Source organism: Cyprinodon tularosa, unplaced genomic scaffold, assembly GCF_016077235.1.
Source record: "Cyprinodon tularosa strain WSP-4 unplaced genomic scaffold, ASM1607723v1 ctg301, whole genome shotgun sequence".
NCBI lineage: Eukaryota > Metazoa > Chordata > Actinopteri > Cyprinodontiformes > Cyprinodontidae > Cyprinodon > Cyprinodon tularosa.
The window spans coordinates 839,203-857,903 of record NW_024039010.1 but is presented as its reverse complement, the minus strand read 5'-3'; the positions used below and the strand labels follow the sequence as shown (position 1 = coordinate 857,903).

General features: G+C 37.4%; 1 protein-coding gene across 1 annotated transcript; it reads left to right on the top strand.

The window, feature by feature from the left end:
- The first annotated feature begins 5,807 nt into the window (after positions 1-5,807).
- LOC119787793 (potassium voltage-gated channel subfamily S member 2-like) lies at positions 5,808-9,719 on the top strand. Its single transcript, XM_038291832.1, is given in 3 exon segments — positions 5,808-6,281; positions 6,582-7,441; positions 7,443-9,719. Coding segments are annotated over 2 exon segments (1,440 nt in total). The 5' UTR covers positions 5,808-6,281; positions 6,582-6,583; the 3' UTR covers positions 8,025-9,719.
- The last annotated feature ends 8,982 nt before the right edge of the window (positions 9,720-18,701 follow it).

Below are 18,701 nucleotides of genomic sequence, written 5' to 3'. Positions count from 1 at the left end.
TACCATTTAGCTCCTATGCTGCCTGCCAGAGCAAAGAGGCTCCAATTATTTTCACCTGATTTAGATAAGTTCCATGAAGGATGAGTTTTACCCAGAATGTAAATCACAGACAGTAATTTCCACTTGATTCCTAAATGCCGACACCTGAAAACCATTGAAACAGTTTAGAAAAGGCATTCCGGAAGCCAATGAACAGAATAAGAACAAGATGACTGACATAATGGAAATTTATATAATATTCCCATACAAATGAATAGGGTGTGAGTGTTGAAGATAGTTCACAGGCGCTCAGTTAAACCGTCCCTCAATCGTGATAAAAAATAATCGAACTGAAAACTAGGAGGAAAAATGGTTGCTGCTGCACACCTTTCGATCTATTAGGGCCATTTATAAGCTCCCTTTAACTTACAATTGTTCAGAGAATTAATGAAAACTTGATGAAATATTAATAAACTGCTGCCTGAGAGTAAAACTGTGGAAGACAAATATCTTCAATTCTTCCAGAGCAGCCTGTAGTTATATCTCTAAAACAAGCCTTGTAATGCGGTACAGTAAGTAGAAATTGCTTCCAATGACTCTTAATGTATGCTCAAATGAAACAAAGGCCTGAAGAGTTAAAGAAAATGGGTAAATGACACCATTTAGATTAGAGAGAAAAGGGTAGAAGGAGTGCTGAAGGCTTTATTACAATTTCACATTTGGGTTGGACGATAATGGTTTGCAAATGTACATTTTCTTTAGACGCTCTAACTGCTCATTTAATGAAGGGTGCCTTAAAGCCTTATGCTCGTTAGAGACGAGAACAACATCATGTCAAAGCAAAGAAACTCCTCACTGCTCAATCGTGCTTAATAATATGACACATTTTGGGGCTTTTATCAGAATTGGAAGAGTTATTCAAAAAAGATGTATGCTCCAGCCTGGTTTGCATAGTTAATGGATAATTACTATTTTCTTGCCTGTTCCAAAATAATGACTCCATTTGAAATATCAAAGGGGGTCACCCATTTTCACCCATGTGACCAAAGGGAAGTTAGAAAATCTGATTACTGCCATGACTCTGCATTTTTTGGTTCTGTTTAAGTTTTGTTTTTGAGTTTTCAGTTATACTTTTTATTCTTGTCTTTCTGTGTTTTCTAGTTGATTGGGTTCATTTCCACTTTGTGTTAGAAGAGACATAAACTGAGACTTTTTACTACAATGACATACAAAAAGAGAAGTATTTTTCACCTAACAACACCGGACCTCCTATAAAGCATGAATTTGGAAGAATTATGCTAAAGGACAGTTTCCTTTTTTGGGAGTACTGGTCCACCATCCCACATAGATGAAATAATAAAGATGAAGTAACCTAATTGATTAGAAATAAAAGACTGAATGGGTATTATTTGCTTGATGATCTAAAACAGACATCAAAACATCTAGCATTAAATTTCAGAGCGCAAATAAAGAGCTTTGAACTACAGCTAAAATCCAAACCTGTGGTAGAAATGCAGTAAGTATAAAAAAGCTCTAATTTTTCTGACATCATGTGGAGCCAATGGAGATGTGGATGGCAGCAGCCCAGCTGATTTTTCAGCCAAAGCAAAGACGAGATCCTGAACATTGGCACGGGAAGGGGGGTGCTGCAGGGGCTTCAGCCTCCCTCGTCATAGCATCAGCCCCCCATGGTGGGGGGCTGTGGAGTAACATAATATTGTACTTAAAAACATGAAATTATTTATGTATTTATTTTTTAAAAGACTGTGTTGGATATGGGATTAAAATGATGGGCTGTGTATCAGATATAAACTAATGATTCATTATTTTAATATTTCATAAAAAAATAGGCTACTCCCCCGGAAGCTTCCGCCACCTCACAATCGTTTAGGCATGGCTAGCAATAGGCAGCAGAAACGTATTTCTGACTAATTTGAGGTTGGAAATGGTTTTAATTCCCCTATACTGCCGCATTTAGCGTTATTTATGTGCCTATTCGTCTTAGTCCTGTGGCTGAAGAAGTCTACGCTAGAATAAGGCTGCATATCACTAAATATTATGTCTGTATTAAGCTATTTAGTGATAAAATAGGAAATTAGTAAAAAAATTTTTGTGTGTGTGTTTTTTGATTCAGATATTAAATCATTCCCCATATCCATAGTCGAATGGACTTTCAAGACGTTCAATGCTCAGTTTAGGCTATATTTAGGCCATGTTTCATTCAAGTATTCCTGATCCTGTTGATTGGGAGCTGTTGTTTGTTTTGAATGATTAAAAGAGAAGAAATAAAGTTTAAAATGTTCATGCTTTGTTCCGATACATTTTAAATGGCAGTTTTTGGCGACAAATGTAGGCCTACAATATTATGTTAAAAACGTCAGCCACAGCCCTCAACATAATGACGTCACGTGTTTTCCAACCCAGCCATCAGCCCCCCTCGCTAGAAACAGCTTCCAGCGCGCCTGATCCTGAGATTCTCTTACAGAACACTCTCTTCTCTATAAATGCACCTGGGGATCCTGCCAATGAAACAACCAGGGTCGTTAACAAGAGGCAGACCTGAGAGGTCCAGCCCATGATGGTAACAACTTTCTTCAGTAGACAAATAAGACATCAAAAGCCAAAAACCTATTTAGTTAAGATTTGTTTCAAAGTTCCATATTTAGATTTTTTTTTCTTTAATTTTCATCGAAAAAACATGTTCTTTGCTTGCAACAATAATGGAACAAAAATAACTCAATAATCCTGCAGGTACTGCCAGCAACCTTTTGCCACATGAGGTCGAGCATTATCATTGAAAATGATGTGGATAAAATGTACAAGTTGTAACATGTTGTAAAGCCGGGAGAATGGCGCTAGCCTTACCACAAAGTGATGTTACTGCCGGAAGATGTCAGGAGTGAGGTGTTACGATATTTGGGCAAAAATGGCCGTTCCTGGACTCAGAGATTGCGACGAAAATTATTGTTTTTATTTTTTTACTGATTAACACTAAATTCATTAAATCATTGCAAACATATTAGTTTTAAGTATAAATAATGATCTATTGATTATTCCTTGCTGACCAGACTTTTCCTTTAAAAACAATAGACTCAAACTAAACTAAACTAATTAACTACTAGGTACACATGGCAAACTAGAAAAGTACTTGGGGAACACAGACCTCCACCAAACAGCAAATTTTCATCCAAATTGTGACTTACACCTAAAGTTTAAACTAGAACCTGATCTGGATCATTACCAAATGTTAATGAATCTTTTCTTTGAATGAGGTTCGCCTTTGGTAACAGTTTCCTTAAAATCCTTTCATAAGTTTATAAATAAGGCAAAGCGTGTGTCTGCAGCCTCTGGTGTATGTTCTGTTCTCACCTTCTTCATTCATTCTGCTTTCTTGTTTGATCACCAGATCAAGACTTTGAGCAACAAGTAGCTCGCCTTTCCTGTGTGTCTTTGACTTCAGTCTAATACTTGTATTTTATTTTTTTTATTTTATTTTATTTTATTTTTTTGTCCAATTCTGAAGCTGTCAGTAATCACTGCTGCCACATTCTGGTTTAGGGAGGAACTGCTGGTTCCGAAAATAAAGTTAAAGAATCCTTTAAAAAATCCCTTCATCCTGATTATGATGTGAATCATCACCAAAATTGAATGGATCGTTTCTTGGACTGAGGTACACCTTTGGTAAAAACTTTAATTAAAATCTGTTCATACCTTTTTGAATTATCCTGTGCAAACAGACAGACAAACACACAAACTCAACTAAAAACATAACCTCCTTGGCAATGGTGAAAAGGTAAACAAAACAAAATACAGGTACCAGTTCATAATGCAAAAAGTTTACCAAAACAGTATTTAGTTAGATAATATTTTATCAAACGATTTCCCTATTCAAAAAATCAATAACCATTTGGATAATTGATTCTTAACCCCTTAAGCCAGGCAGGCCCGGTACAGGGCCCAACTGATACCTGCTGATGTTTATCTATTTATAAAAATGGCCAATCGTTTTTCACAAATACTTTTTTTTTATATAGCTGTGTAAACAAATAAAATTTGGCATGTGACTCTGGGAGTAATACAAGAGCAGGTATTCATTTTTAGCCAGATCATAGCCCCTAATCCCCAGTATCATTGGAAACTAGAGGCTCAGACCTTTCCAAGGAGGATTAGAGGTCATTGTGCGGCCATTTCAGGTGATGTAACCGGGTTACATAGGCTTGCTCTGTTATTCTTATATACTATTCAGTTTGGTGATATTATTGGTAAATTTCAATGAAACAACGACTAAATCCTAGGAGCAAAGCCTTTGTCTTATGTAGAAGGTCTCGAATAATATAAATCAGCATATTTGTCCGACCAGATTCCCTTTTATGAGTGGAAATATGCAGCTAACTTTCTATTTTTGTGCTTGATGGAATAAACAAGGTAGGAACCCTTTTAACGGTTTGGTTTATTGAAAAATTTAGCTATTAGCTAGCAGACACAAGGGGAATCATTTAAAGGGCTCTTTGGTCATCTTGTAGCAATTAAATGTAAGGAGCATTAAAGGAAACACATAAAAATAACATCTTATTAGTGTTTTAAACCTTATAGAAATATAAGTTGTCTAAAGGAAAGCTCTGTTTACACCTTTTTAGGTTTTCTCTTCCTGATCCTTTAATGAGAAGAGATCACTTGGGACAAACTCTTTATATAACACTTCATAATGTATATTAAGTAACCATAAGACATGACAACAGATTTTGACAGAGCAGGGTTAGAAATGGCACCACTTATCAACTGGTTATCTCCATGAAGTCGGCCCCAAATCAAAATTAAAGAAACTTTTTATACGCCCAGTCTTCCCCATCAAATCGCATCATCATTGAGACATCCATGACTGAGGCATATCAAAATATTACACTTTATTCTTAGATCAAGATCGTCACTTTTATTTAATTCCAAAATCTTGGGTACATACATAATGAAGAGGACTTTTTATCCTAACAGAAGAACTGTTTAACAGGTTCATACACCTTTAATCAAATTAATCCTAACATAGTTTTCTGAACAACAGCTAAAAACATGTTAGCACTGGTTAAACTATCATGCAGTATCTGTTAGATTCTGCTGGCTTGCTTTACCGAACTGGAAAACAGATGACATACTATTATATGTCTCTTTGATTTGTTATGTGTGATGAGCTTTGCAGAGAGGATGCTAAATAATAAATGGAAGTTTAATGATCTCACAATGGAGAAATTAATTCTCTGCATTTACCCCATCTCCTTGGGGAGCAGTAGGCTGCCACTGTGCAGCACCCAGGGGTTAAGGGTCTTGCTCAGAGACCCAAAGTGGCAGTCTGTGGGAGTGGGTTCTGAACTCACAACATCAGGATTCCAAGCCCTATGCAATGGCTGCCACTCCCCTCTGCCTGGGCTCTTTATTCCTACATTCCTCAAACAATATGTTAAAGACAGCTAGATGATTGATTGTTACAAAGGAGTAAATGAACAGATAAGGAGAACCAAGTAACTACGTTAAATGAGGGGCAATAATGCCTAAAATGACCAGAGTGCATAAACTAAACAGATCCAACAGATATCTGATTTTATTTATTTATTTATTTTTTTTTTTTGTAAATAAGAGGGCTGTTTTTATATAGTTAGGGCTCATTAAGATCTAAAAAGTTTTAAGAGAGACTTTAAAAGCGTTTTTTTCCCCCGCTTGTGACCTTTGGAGGGCTCCCCAACTGCAGGTGCTCTGTGCTGTGGGTTGGTTGGTGATTCCTTGCGCACACAGGCTGAGCTACGCCTTCAGCACCATGATGTTGAGATCACATCGGGAGGGCGGTGCAGAGGAGAGTAAGAGAGTGAGCTACGTGTTGCTGCGCAGCAACAGATAGAAAGAAGAGCAAGAGAGAAACACAGAGAGGAATTCCCCCTGCTCAAACAGAGGCGACTGTCAGGGCGTATCAGTCCCTCTGCCTTCCTTGAATTTACTGAAATAAATATAGCCTACCTGTAGCTGGAGGCGCTGCAAACCCCTCATGAATGAAGGATGTAAGGACAGACAGCTGCAGCAAGCCTTCGGTGGCTTTTAGATACTTAAAGGAGCAGATATTGTTCTCTGTCTGGAGGCAAATTTCTTTCTCATATCGGATCGTCTTCCTCTGGTTTAGTCTCATCCTATTTTAATAGAAGCTGAAAATGTTTGCAGCTTTTCGTTTACTGTCGGTCCAGAGGTTGCCCTCTAACTGCGATGAGCCATCACTAAAAATGAGGACTTTTATGGAGAAATCGGAGAACTGATCAAACGTTAAAGTAAGTTGTCTCCATCTGCCTTTGTTTAAAATGCCGTATAATAACTCTTCTTTATTTATTGAACCAGACTAGGGGAAAGCAATTCATTTCGTATCTAGAATGTAAATAATTAATCATTTCTCATTGTGTGCAGTTGAAATAACTTCTCCTCTCTCCCTGTCTGTGATCGTGCGTCTCCTTCTGTCCGTTTTTTTAAAATATGATTTGGTCTTTCACTCTCCTCCTTTCTGTCTCCTCCTTCCATCCTTTTATCTCTGTGCGCCGCGCGCCTGGTATGCGTGCGTCCCCCGTCCTTTATAGACATGACAGGTCAGGTCCTTGGGGACACGGCCGGTGGGTCTCGGGTGGACGACAACGCTGGCATTCGCATCAACGTGGGCGGCTTCAAGAAGCGTCTCCAGTCGGACACGCTCTCCCGTTTCCCCGAGACCAGGCTGGCGCGTCTCCTCCAGTGCCAGTCCAAAGAGTCCATCCTGGAGCTGTGCGACGACTACGACGATGCGGAGAAGGAGTTTTACTTCGACAGGAACCCCACTCTCTTTCCCTATGTGCTGAATTTCTACAACACGGGGCGCCTTCACGTCATGGCCGAGTTATGCATCTTCTCCTTCAGCCAGGAGATCGAATACTGGGGCATCAACGAGTTCTTCATCGATTCCTGCTGTAGCAGCGCCTACCACTGCAGGAAAATGGACCAGGACAGGGGGAACTGGGAGGACAGGAGCGATGATGGGAGCACCACTTCCTCCTTCGATGATCTGTTGGAGTTTTATAACGACGCCACCAAGTTTGACAAGCAGCTGTTAGGGAGCGCACGGAGGCGCGTCTGGTTGATGCTGGATAACCCCGGTTACTCTGTGGCCAGTCGTATCATCAGCATCCTTTCCATCCTGGTGGTGCTGGGCTCTATTGCCACTATGTGTATGAACAGCATGAGCGAGTTCAGCGTTATGGACAGCAAGGGCGAGCCCACGGAGGACCCACGGTTTGAGACAGTGGAGCATTTTGGTATCGGCTGGTTCACTCTGGAGCTGGTGGCCCGGTTCGTAGTGGCTCCAGATCTCCTGCGCTTCTTCGATCATCCGCTCAACGTCATAGACTTGGTGTCAATACTTCCTTTTTATCTGACGCTCCTCATCAACCTGGTGGCGGAGAGCACCCCCCGCGCTGGCGAACCTGGGGCGGGTGGCGCAAGTTCTGAGGCTCATGCGAATATTTCGCATCCTGAAGTTGGCCCGACACTCCACCGGGCTGCGCTCCCTGGGGGCCACCCTCAGAAACAGCTGCAAGGAAGTAGGCCTGTTGCTTCTCTACCTGGCTGTAGGTGTGTCGTTTTTCTCCGTGATGGCCTACACGGTGGAGAAAGAAGACAGCGAGGATCTCTCCACGATCCCCTCCTGTTGGTGGTGGGCCACCGTCAGCATGACCACCGTGGGCTACGGAGATGTGGTGCCCGTATCTATAGCGGGCAAATTAACCGCCTCAGCCTGCATCCTGGCCGGGATCTTAGTTGTTGTGCTTCCAATCACGCTCATTTTCAACAAGTTTTCCCTTTTCTACAAAAGACAAAAGCAGCTCGAAATCGCAATGAGAAGCTGCGACTTCGACGATGGTTTAAAAGAGGTTCCGTCCGTTAACCTCAGGAACTATTACGCTCACAAAGTCAAATCTCTAATGGCCAGTTTGTCCAACATGAGTCGGAGTTCACCCAGTGAACAGAGTCTTAATGAATCATTACAGTAAAGCTCTGTGAAACTGATTCATTCTCAATGAGGCTGCTTGAGGAGCTGTCCAGGGTGCTGACATCGCTGGATGACACCGCCCCTCCACAGCTTGCCTCTCTGTAGCTCAGTGCAATAATGTTAACGTGTGTCAGTTCCTGTGTGACAGCTTAAAGTATCAGAAGAAAAAAACTTATGATCACCCACCTGCACTTTTATTACGTGCAAACTGGCTTTGTTTTATTGAGGTTCTGTGAAGTTATTATCAGTGATAATTGTTGTTTCCTTACAGGAAGCAGAACTATGTTGTATCACTCTGAGTGAATAGAACAGAGATCCTTGGAGCGAAGCAAGGTCAGCAGCTTAGTATATTTTACTTTCTGAAAAAAAATCTGAAAATTATGGAGATTTGTCCTTGGTAGAGATTGGTCCGTTTCCAAAACTGCAGCTTTCTATGACGCCTCCACATAGGGAAGATTGCTGTGGCTGTTGTCTTGGTGCTTAGAAATATTGGAAAAGAAGCTGCTAATAAAATTTCTCCGTTTTAAATACACAGAAAGCTCGTGCAGTTACATAATTTTATTGAGATAGGCTGTCAGAGGAGGGCTAAGAAAAAAAGAAAGAAAAAAAAAAGCTGTTATTGCCATTTCTTATTGAGTTCTGGATGCCTCTTAGGAATCTTGGACAGTTTCTGGGTAAAGTAAAAAAAAAACAAATTCAGTCTTTGGCAGCGATACAGAAAGATGGTGTATTACTACAAAAAAGTGCCTCTTGATGCCACAATTTTACTCTATGGCTGTGTCCGAACGTCTGCCCTAATCCCTATATATAGCATTATAGTGGGGTTACACCGTTTTAAATGAGTGACCGAATGTATAGTGGATGAAAAAGTAGTCGACTCAAAGTTTCCCACAATGCATTTTGAAAAGTAGTAATCATCCATGGTCACCAAAAGAGCAGATATATCCCAGATTGCTTTATGGGATTGGTTGTAGCAGCAACAAATGACAAAGATGGTGCAGGCACATTGCGCGAAGGTGGAGTTATTTGATCAATAGGGAGCGAAAAGTAGTGACCATCTATCCCTATAAAGTCCACTATATAGTCACTGCTCAATGTAGTGACTGAGGGATTTAGGGGTTAGAGTGGACATTTGGACATATTGTTTTAATTTAGCTCCAATGTTCAAGCTTGGCACTGAAAAATGATGGCATACCTTAGCTGAGGGGATTAAAGTCCCAAGTCCTAAAACAGTGACATTATTGGTAACAAAGTTGTATGTCCACACAATATTATTTGGTAATATATATGTGGTTTAATCGATTATATTATCGAAAACACAGCCTCCTGATGGGTTAGTTGTTAGCCTTCCAGTGCTCTGTAAAAATCTCAAAACTCTGTGCAATCTGTCTTTCCATGGATAAAGGAAATGATTATAACTTCACTGGACCTCATTTGAAGTAGGCTAATCCAAGGTTTTACACTCAAAAGTCCACTCATTAAAGTAGTCAAATATGTATTCAGAGACACCAAATAGACAGTAATGTTTTATTGTCTAGAGTTTAATTATGACCGTGATCCATTATGTAGCTGCACTTTGGATAAGAAAAAAAGGTCCCAGTGTTTCTCTGTTAAAGCTAAATTGATGTTTATGTGTGATGTTGCACATGTGGTCTAAACTAAATACATTAAAAATAAAAACCCTGTTAGATTTCCATGTTTTGTTCACAGAAGACCACATTTATAGTGGGGGCCAGGGTGGGGTGAGTGTTTTTTTTAATAGGGGTGTAAAAAAAAATTGAAAACTTATATTAAATGAGCCACAAAGCCAACATTGCAGGCTTTTGATCTAGAGCAGGGTTTCCTAAACGTTTTAGCCATGACCCCAAAATACCACTGAAACCAAATGGAGACCCCCATAATACACTGAAATTTGACATTTTTGATTAAAATTTCACTTTGTATCAAGTTTTAATTTTATTCAATGTACATCACTAACTATTTTTTTTAAATATATTTTTGATAAATTTTGAATTTTACAATTAAGTGCTATATTGGTAAAATAAATAATATTACACCTATTTGATTTATTGGATATCCACATTTATGTATTTGGAAACATTTTGGCTGTCCATATACTTCAGGGATCACAGCACATTTAATGTAAAAAAAAACATATTGCAACCCCCCTACCCCTGAAGAGCTCCTAAACCAACATTTGGGAAGCCCTGATCTAGAAGATGAAAACTATGATCCCATCCTCATATGACTGAAGCCATATTCATTTTTAAATAATTGTTAAACTGTAGAGTTAAAGATTTTTCAGGGACCAATGACTCATAGTCTCCTCTGTTAGCACATATCATTACAAGAAATTGATAATGTTTTCAGAACAGGGGCCAGAAACGGCTTCACAGGGGTACTGGCCCCTGTTGGCCCCTTGTCTACAACCCCTCCTGTTTGTTCATGTCCAGAGCAGGGGCCAGTTCATTTCCTTTCCTGTCAGCGTGTGTCACATACTCATAAGTCTGTTGGAGGAGAGAAGGGCTGTTACTGATGACTGACATAGTATCTTAAACGTACTGGCAGCCACACCAACAACCAATCAGAGGCAATTTTTATTTATTGAATTCTTCTTATATGGGGTTTCCTAAGTTTTTTTTTTTTTTTGTCTTCTGCATCATTATTTTAGGTTTAAGAAAGCAGATTTTGTTTTTTTTTTTACTTTTTTTTTTCATTTCATGTCATAGCATAGCTTTTAATCTACTGAAGCCAAACTATTCTAACCTCAAACGAGAGAGTTAAAGGTACTTTTATTTATTTTTTTTGATAAATGTATGTGTTTGATAAAAAAAAAACAGTTAGTAATTAATTATGGGCATTGACGGAATGATTTAATGTTATAGAGGCTTTGAAAGAAAGCTAAATGCCTTTTTTGTTTTTGTTTTTTTTGTCAGGGATATCAGACAAGTCATCTGAATTAATTCTGATAATCTGGCATTCAGATACGGACAGATTTTTTTATTACTTGAGTTGCAAAGGTCGCTAACACCCAAAGTTCATCATAGTTCTGTCTGCAAGGCGGATAAAGTTCTACACAAAACTTTTTCACACTTTGTTCAAATTAGCAACTACAACATATGGGCAACTTTATAGCTGCATAATTACCAATAATCCTCATCCTCCCGATCATCCCAGTTAAACCTAATCTTATTCATAAACCCCTTCAATTTGCTCTACTGTGGCCATTTTTTCCCATAATACCAGAAGACCTTGAAGGAGGGGTTAGACACAAATAAGAATGGTGGATTTTATCCCAGTGATTTCAAACAAAATCGCAAAAATACATAGAAAAAAAGGACATTTTGTTTTATATGCATCAAACTTTTTTCGGTTTTCAGTTTTATATGTTTCAGTTTTATCTGAATCGTAGCTTTAATGAGCAAACACACTGTTGTATAGTTGCCCTGGTGTTAAATTCTTCTAGTAAACATTTAAAAAACACAATTGATGAGAATTTTCAAAGCTGTTACATCTGATTCTTCAAAGTTAGTGATGTACCTGAAACGTTTTTTTTTTTTATGTTCAGTTTTAATCTACTTTCATCAAAGTATGGAGTACATTTTTGTTCTATTCTTGTTTCAAAGATACATTTTATTACTGGAAAGTGTTATTTCTGTAATCCAGAAAAAACACTTGATATTAAAAAAAAGTTTTTTATAGTTTAATGTTGCAGTTTTAGTAGATTTCTTTTTTCAAATTAGTTTTTTAATTTCAGTCATAAATTTTTTCAGTATGTTTTTTTTACCTGATCATTATGTTCTTATATATTATAATATGATCATTTCAAAAAAAGTTCACAGATATTTTCTTACCTTATTTGTTCAAATTTCCCTTACAAGCTGCATTCTACAGATCTCATTTTCTTTATTTCACATTTTTGAATATCCATTTACATAATTTGCTCCTTGCTTACATCAAAGCACTGATTATTTTGCATTGATTTTAGCTTCATAGAAAAATACATATATAAAAAAATATTGTTATTTGTCTTTTGGTGTTTTAATTTTTTAACTGAAATTAGATGCAGTGAATTCCATTTCTCTTTTTCTTCTTCTTTAGTGAGCTCTGAAAGCAACACTTCTGATTAATGTACCAAAAACTGAAAAAACAACGGTATTCATAATTCATTATTCTTACATGTACAAGTCAAAACTGTCACATATTTGCCCTGTTATAATATGACATTGTTTTTTTGTGCTAAAAAAACAAACTAATTAGGCTTGAATAACCATATGTACTTTTTATGAATAGATTTACAATTTTAGAGGTGCATTTTCAGTTTCTTTGCATTTTACTTAGAAGGTCACTTTAAACTCTTGTTAAATCCTAATGAGGAAAACTAAGTCTTTCCAGCATGTTTTTTCACACATTACCGGTGAGCTCGCCTGAATTGATATTTTCCCTTAGAGTCCAATTAAATCTGTCTCCTTTTGTTTACTCCTGAACCTTTAAAGATTTTCCTCCTGGGAGACAAATCTACTGCACTGCAGCAGTATCAAACAATATGGAAACTAAGCTTTTGACAGTAAATGACTCCAAAATCACAGCTGGTGGCATTTCTCAAATCAGAACAAGCCAAAGTGTAGAATACAAATAAAAGAAACTCTTTTATTTTTAGGCATAGGTCAAAGAAAATCTGGCAGGATTTATATATTTCTATTGGTTAGATGTTTAAATATCTTTTGCATTAGTTCTAGGCTTCTTAGGTCTCCTGCTGGTATTATTTATGGAATTAATTTTGTTCTATTATTGTTAAAAGCAAAAACAAGCTTTGTAAATGGAAAAAACAACAACAATGCAATCCAGGAATAAAACTCTTTAAAACTTCTTAATCAAAAAAGGTTCTGAGAGAAAATTTGCGTGGGGGTTTCCGTTTTATTGTTTTTTCATTTATTTGACAGATTTTTATGTTTAAATGTTCTTCTTGAAATTTATTGTTTTAAGATTTTTTTTATTTTTAGATTGGTTTTTACAAATCATAAACTCTTCACTCCTTGGGTGGGCTTTTCTCTAAGGTAAGTTTCTAATTACCAATTGTTAGCAAGTAATTTCCCTCTGGGATTATTAAAGTATGTCTGATTCTGATATTAACAACAGTATTATAAACAATATTTGTTTTGTACGAAAGTAAAGAAAATGTGATTTGCAAACACACTGCAGATCACATTTTCTGGAATGGAAATTTTAGAATGGAAATTTGACCAAAATGCAGTCCTGAAATGAAACTTTGAAAGTTTTTGATCAAAAATAGTTTTGTGATCTTTGCCTTTTTCTTGGATATGCAAAATGTTGTATATTTGCAAAGGAATTCAGTAAAATTTATTCATTTTGACTTTTTTAATTTTTTGTTTCAAATGTTATTTACATTTTTTTCCCCCGGAATTTATATTTTAACATTTTTTCTTTTCAAATTGCGTTTTACAGATCACATTCAACCTCACTTCTAAGAGTGGTTTTCCTCTGGAATGAGGAACAAAGACACATTTTTGTTGGTCTGCTGGATGTTGGCAACTCTTTTATTGGTCAGCGATAATAATAATAGCATTATTATTATCCCAATAACAACAATAATAATAGCATTAAGAGCAAGTGCTTTTTTACTGGTCTTGAAGAAAACATGACCTTTGAAATGCAAAATGAATAAAATGCAATCCATAAAACTCAATCTGAAATAGAAAAATCTGACAAAAAGATCAATATATAAAATCTGTAAAAAAAAAAAAATAAATAAAAAAAAACGTGATAAAACATATCTAAAAACCCACCAAGTTTCTCTCAAAGCCTCTTTTTTTTGGTAATAGATTTTTTAAAATTCCTTTTACAAAAGTGTTTGCTTGCACAATAATGGAACCAAATTCACTCCGTACTAGTTGAGGTCTTCCCTGACACATGCAATCATTGGCTCCAGTGATCAGGTTAAAGGTCCAATATGAATAAAGTCATCCACCATTAAAGCTCACCATGCTGGAAAATACATTTCTTTAGATGTTTTTTCATCTTTGACGTATTACCTGTAATATTCAAAGGTTTATGAAGATTGACTGATATCCATTAGCAAATCAATTAGCCTTCCTACCAAAGTAAAGAAGCACAAGAAAAAGCAGCAACAAAATACATGAATTTATAAAAGAAAATAATTAAATGTAGCAAGAATACAGTAATTATTAATAGTGTTGATGGGGAATAAGGAACAATGGAGTTTTTCTGTCCATTCATGTTCATGTTTGTTTGTTTAAAAGCTCTGCCATCAAACACAGCAGACAGTGTGTCTAATGGGGGAACTTATTGAAGCTTGCAGCACAAGCGTCATCTCCAGTCTGTTCTGTATTGGTGATTTAAACTCTGTTACTAAGCAGGCGTTCCATGTTGTTGCACATTACCATCTGCTACCATCCCTTCAATTTAAACAGTGTGGGAAGATTGGATCCTTTCAGCTGACTTGTTTCTATTCTCTCCCAACACTTTCTTTTGACATCTTCCCACCATGTTTGATCTGCGAGCATCTCCAAATATAGTCAATAAAGAGATCACGGCATAGCTAATTATCACATTTTAATCTCATACAAACATGGAATGAAGGCAATGCTGAGCTGGAGAAGAAGGGGAAATTCACTTGGCAAACTTTATTCCAGCACCAAGAAATTTAAATAAAAGCCACTCTAGATTTCTTTGATTGGGGAAAGATTTTATTAGTTTTGTTAAATTCAGTTGTATAGTCTTGAATTTCAGATGCTTTGGGTTGAGGTTTCCTCATCCATCCATCCATCCATGCATCACGCATATCCCAAGTGGGGTCGCAGGGGCTGGTGGTGCCTATCTCCAGCTGTCTACGGGCAAGAGGCGGGGTCCATCCTGGACAGGTCTCTAGTCCAATGCAGGGCGACACAGAGACAAACAGGACAAACAACCATTCACACCTAAGGAGAATTTAGAGAAGCCAATTAACCTTACAGTCCACAGACTGTGGAACGAAGCCGGAGTACCCGGAGAGAACCCAAGCATGCTCAGGGAGAACATGCAAACTCCATGCAGAAAGACCCAGAGCCGGGACTCGAATCCGGAACCTTCATGGCTGAGTTGCCTGATAGTTAACTTATTTTTGCCCATGTCCTTTTCAGTATATTTTAGAGACTCTAAATAAACTAAACAATACAGTTCAGAGTATTAAAGGATATATTTATCTCATTCAATTCAGTTCATTTAGCTGGGTTCCCAAGAAACCCAGCTGCATCCATCCATCCGTCCATGGATGGATGGATGACAGTAGACAGTTTCCTGCGTTATGTCACTGACTCTGAGAAATCCTTCACACTGGGCATGGATGCAGCGACAGTGGAGAGGAAAACTCCATTCATTCACTTCCCCAGACTTTTTTGTTTTGTTTAACACAAAGGATTACTCCAGAAATCGTCTGATAGTTTTGTGAATCAAAGGAAGGTTTTGGCCTCTGCAAGTTAAACCAGATGTTCTTCCAGATAATCCTGTCCTTCCATAACATTTGCATATTATAGCTATTTTTATTTCAAATAATTTTGTTAGTATATTCTTCTATACAAAACTAAATCTTAACATATATTTGATCGTTTTTATGACTTCAGAGTTTTGGCTTAGATTACAATAAAAAAAGCAAAAAGCTTTCAGCTACTTATTTAGATTCAATACCTTAAAATCACAGAAAAAAATAACAATCAATCAACGTGGCTTCATCACTATATCATAAAAGGTCAAATTTAGTCTTTTTAAAAGAATTTGGATTAACTGGACATTTGAGCAACATCTTTCATGATAATTGATACTAAATGAAAAATAATATGACCCTACACACAGTATAACCGTCTATATTACATGCGTCCTTTTATACTATGTTGTGTAAAAATACTTTTAAATGCATTTAAATCTGGAGGAAAATGTAAAGAATATCTAATTCTCTCATTGAAAATGTTTTCTCAAATTTTAAGTTTTTCTTTTTTTCACTTACAAACCAAAGATTCATCTTCAATCTGAGCAGTCTTCTATATGGATCAGCTTTTTTCTTGAGTCACATGTTCCATAAATATAGTAGCAATCTATGTATTCATCCAAAAATAATATCAAACTAAGAAATAATTAAAACTTGGTTAAGTCCTAGTCAGTAAAACTATCCTTGGCCTTGTTCCAGAACCTCCCAGCAGGCCTTAAAACATTGATGTGCTTCACTGATTGCAAACAAAATGTGACATTAATGCATCTTCATTTGAAAACAGACCTCATTCTGCTTCCATCAAGCACATTGTCCTCAGAGGCAACTGGTTTTGGAACTAAATTAATGCATTTTTTAAATAATATTGGATAAAACAAAAAGCATACTTTATCAAATGCTACTTTGGAAATCAGTTATCACTGTATTATTGGCATATTTAAACATATCAACATAGAAAAATCAATCTGTTTTGCAATTCACTTTAGTTTAGTTATTCAGTTTATTTATTCAGCACCGATTTATTTCAACAAGATTCCAACGCAAGAACATTATTCATTATGAGAACATTTATTCAGGTCCAACCTGATTGCATCTCCTTATTAATTGATTGCAGCAATCCCTAATTAGGATTTTGCAACAATCCCTCCCCAATGAAGTTGCAAAGAAAACTACCCTATAAGGGTGCGTTCACACTGAACATGATTATAGCCAACTTTGGGCGTCATTTGGGACATTTCAACAACGGTTAGCATGGCCAGAAGGTAAAGACACAGAACTCTCTTCACTGGGTCATCAAATAGCTCCAGGATCTAACACTGTAATCCCCTTTTGGGGACGGATCACTTGGACAGCAGAGGTAAGGTGAGGAGGGGCTCTGGAGCTCAGATAGGAGGTACAAGAGCGCAGAGCAAAAATGGCGGCTAACACCATCTCAGAAGCAAAGGACCATGAGCTGGAGTGGAGAGCATGAGGCCAGGCAGAGAGCATCAGAGCTGGGCAGAGGTGACTGACAGAACCAGCTCTGGGGCTACCAGAGAAAAGAGAAGCACGAATGATGAATGATTTAACAGTCCTCCTAAGGTCTAAATTAAAACAGCTTTCTTTAGAGCCACCAACTAACCTCTAAAGAGCATTCATTGACTTATCCTATTTCAACTTTTCTATCTTCCATTTTGATTTGAAAAAGCTGTTTCTCTGCAGCGCTTCTTTATCCTTCATCACAACCAGTGCCTGATTGGTTGATGGGACATGGATTGGCAGTTCAAATTCAAAAATACTTTATTAATCTTAAAGAAAATGAAACAACACCAGAATCAGGCAAGCGGCTTGATTCCCTGGAGATATGTGTTCACTGTTGGCTTTGCCTCTCTCTATTCACCCTAATATCATTGTTCATATTGCTAGATACACACTTTAGAATAACCGTCAAAAAACATTTATAACTGGTAAAGACAACATTTATTAATGATTTATAGATAATTGAAGTTAATATAGGATTTAAATGATAGATCCTGTTTTTTTTTGCATTGTGATCAGAGGCCAGTTTAATATCACATCCAATTTCATCAGGATAAATGGACAAATAGCAACAATAAAAAAAATTGTAAATTAACCCAATGCTGTCTGATAATTCCATGAATTGGAAGAATATATGTTTAAATGTCTAACTGGACGATTATTGTAAGACTGGCAGCCTAGTGGTTAGAGCACTGGAATCCAGAGGTTTTGAGTTCAAGCCCCACTCTCACAGACTGATATTCTGGCTCTCTGAGCAAGACCCTTAATCCCACACTGCTCCCTGGATGCCACACAATGGCAGCTTACTGCTCCCCAGGGGGAGGGGTTAAAGGCAGAGAGTTAATTTCTTTGCTTTGTACTTGGGCCAGTGTAAAGACAATTAAACGCTGGGGTAAAAAAATTACTCTTCAGACAGAAGTCCAATATCTGAGGCCAGGAGATTATCATTAGTGACTTTGACCAGTTTGTAATTCACTTTCCTTCAGCTTATTTATATACCGGGGTAGCTCTAATTCACGACACCTCATCTCAAGGCACGTTACAGAGACAGTTCAGTCAAGTTATACATACATAGACCAGCTAACAGCATTGAAACAATGACTTTCCAGGATTCTCTTCTCCTGGACGAGCCGGCAGTGACAGTAGATATTCTATTGCCTTGTCATTGATTCCCTCACATTGAACATGCATGCGGTAACAGTGGAAAGGAAAACTACTTTTTAAAAGGAAAAAAATCCAGCACAGCAAGGCTCAGTGTGATCAGGCCGAATTGGGTTTAGAAGAGACAGAAACACACATAGTAAATTAACTTTGAAGCATTGATCTATAAATAATTTCTATGTTATAAAAGTGTACTGATAAAGTCAAAGTGGAACTGTTTAATGCATATTTTACCTCTTTGTACACTGCTCACCTGTGGACTACATATAGAAAAGTCAACCTGCAAAGGCTGCAGGTGGCCTATAATGATGCTATGCAGCTACTTTTGAAACGTCCAAGATGGTCCAGTGCAAGTGAGATGTTTGTCACAGCAAGAGTCAATACCCTACAAGCTGTTTTACGAAAGTTAATGTATAAGTTTATTTGTAGGTTAGATGCATCTGAAAACGATATTATTTTGTCCCTTACTGATACCACACGTAGTGCATCTATCTATCT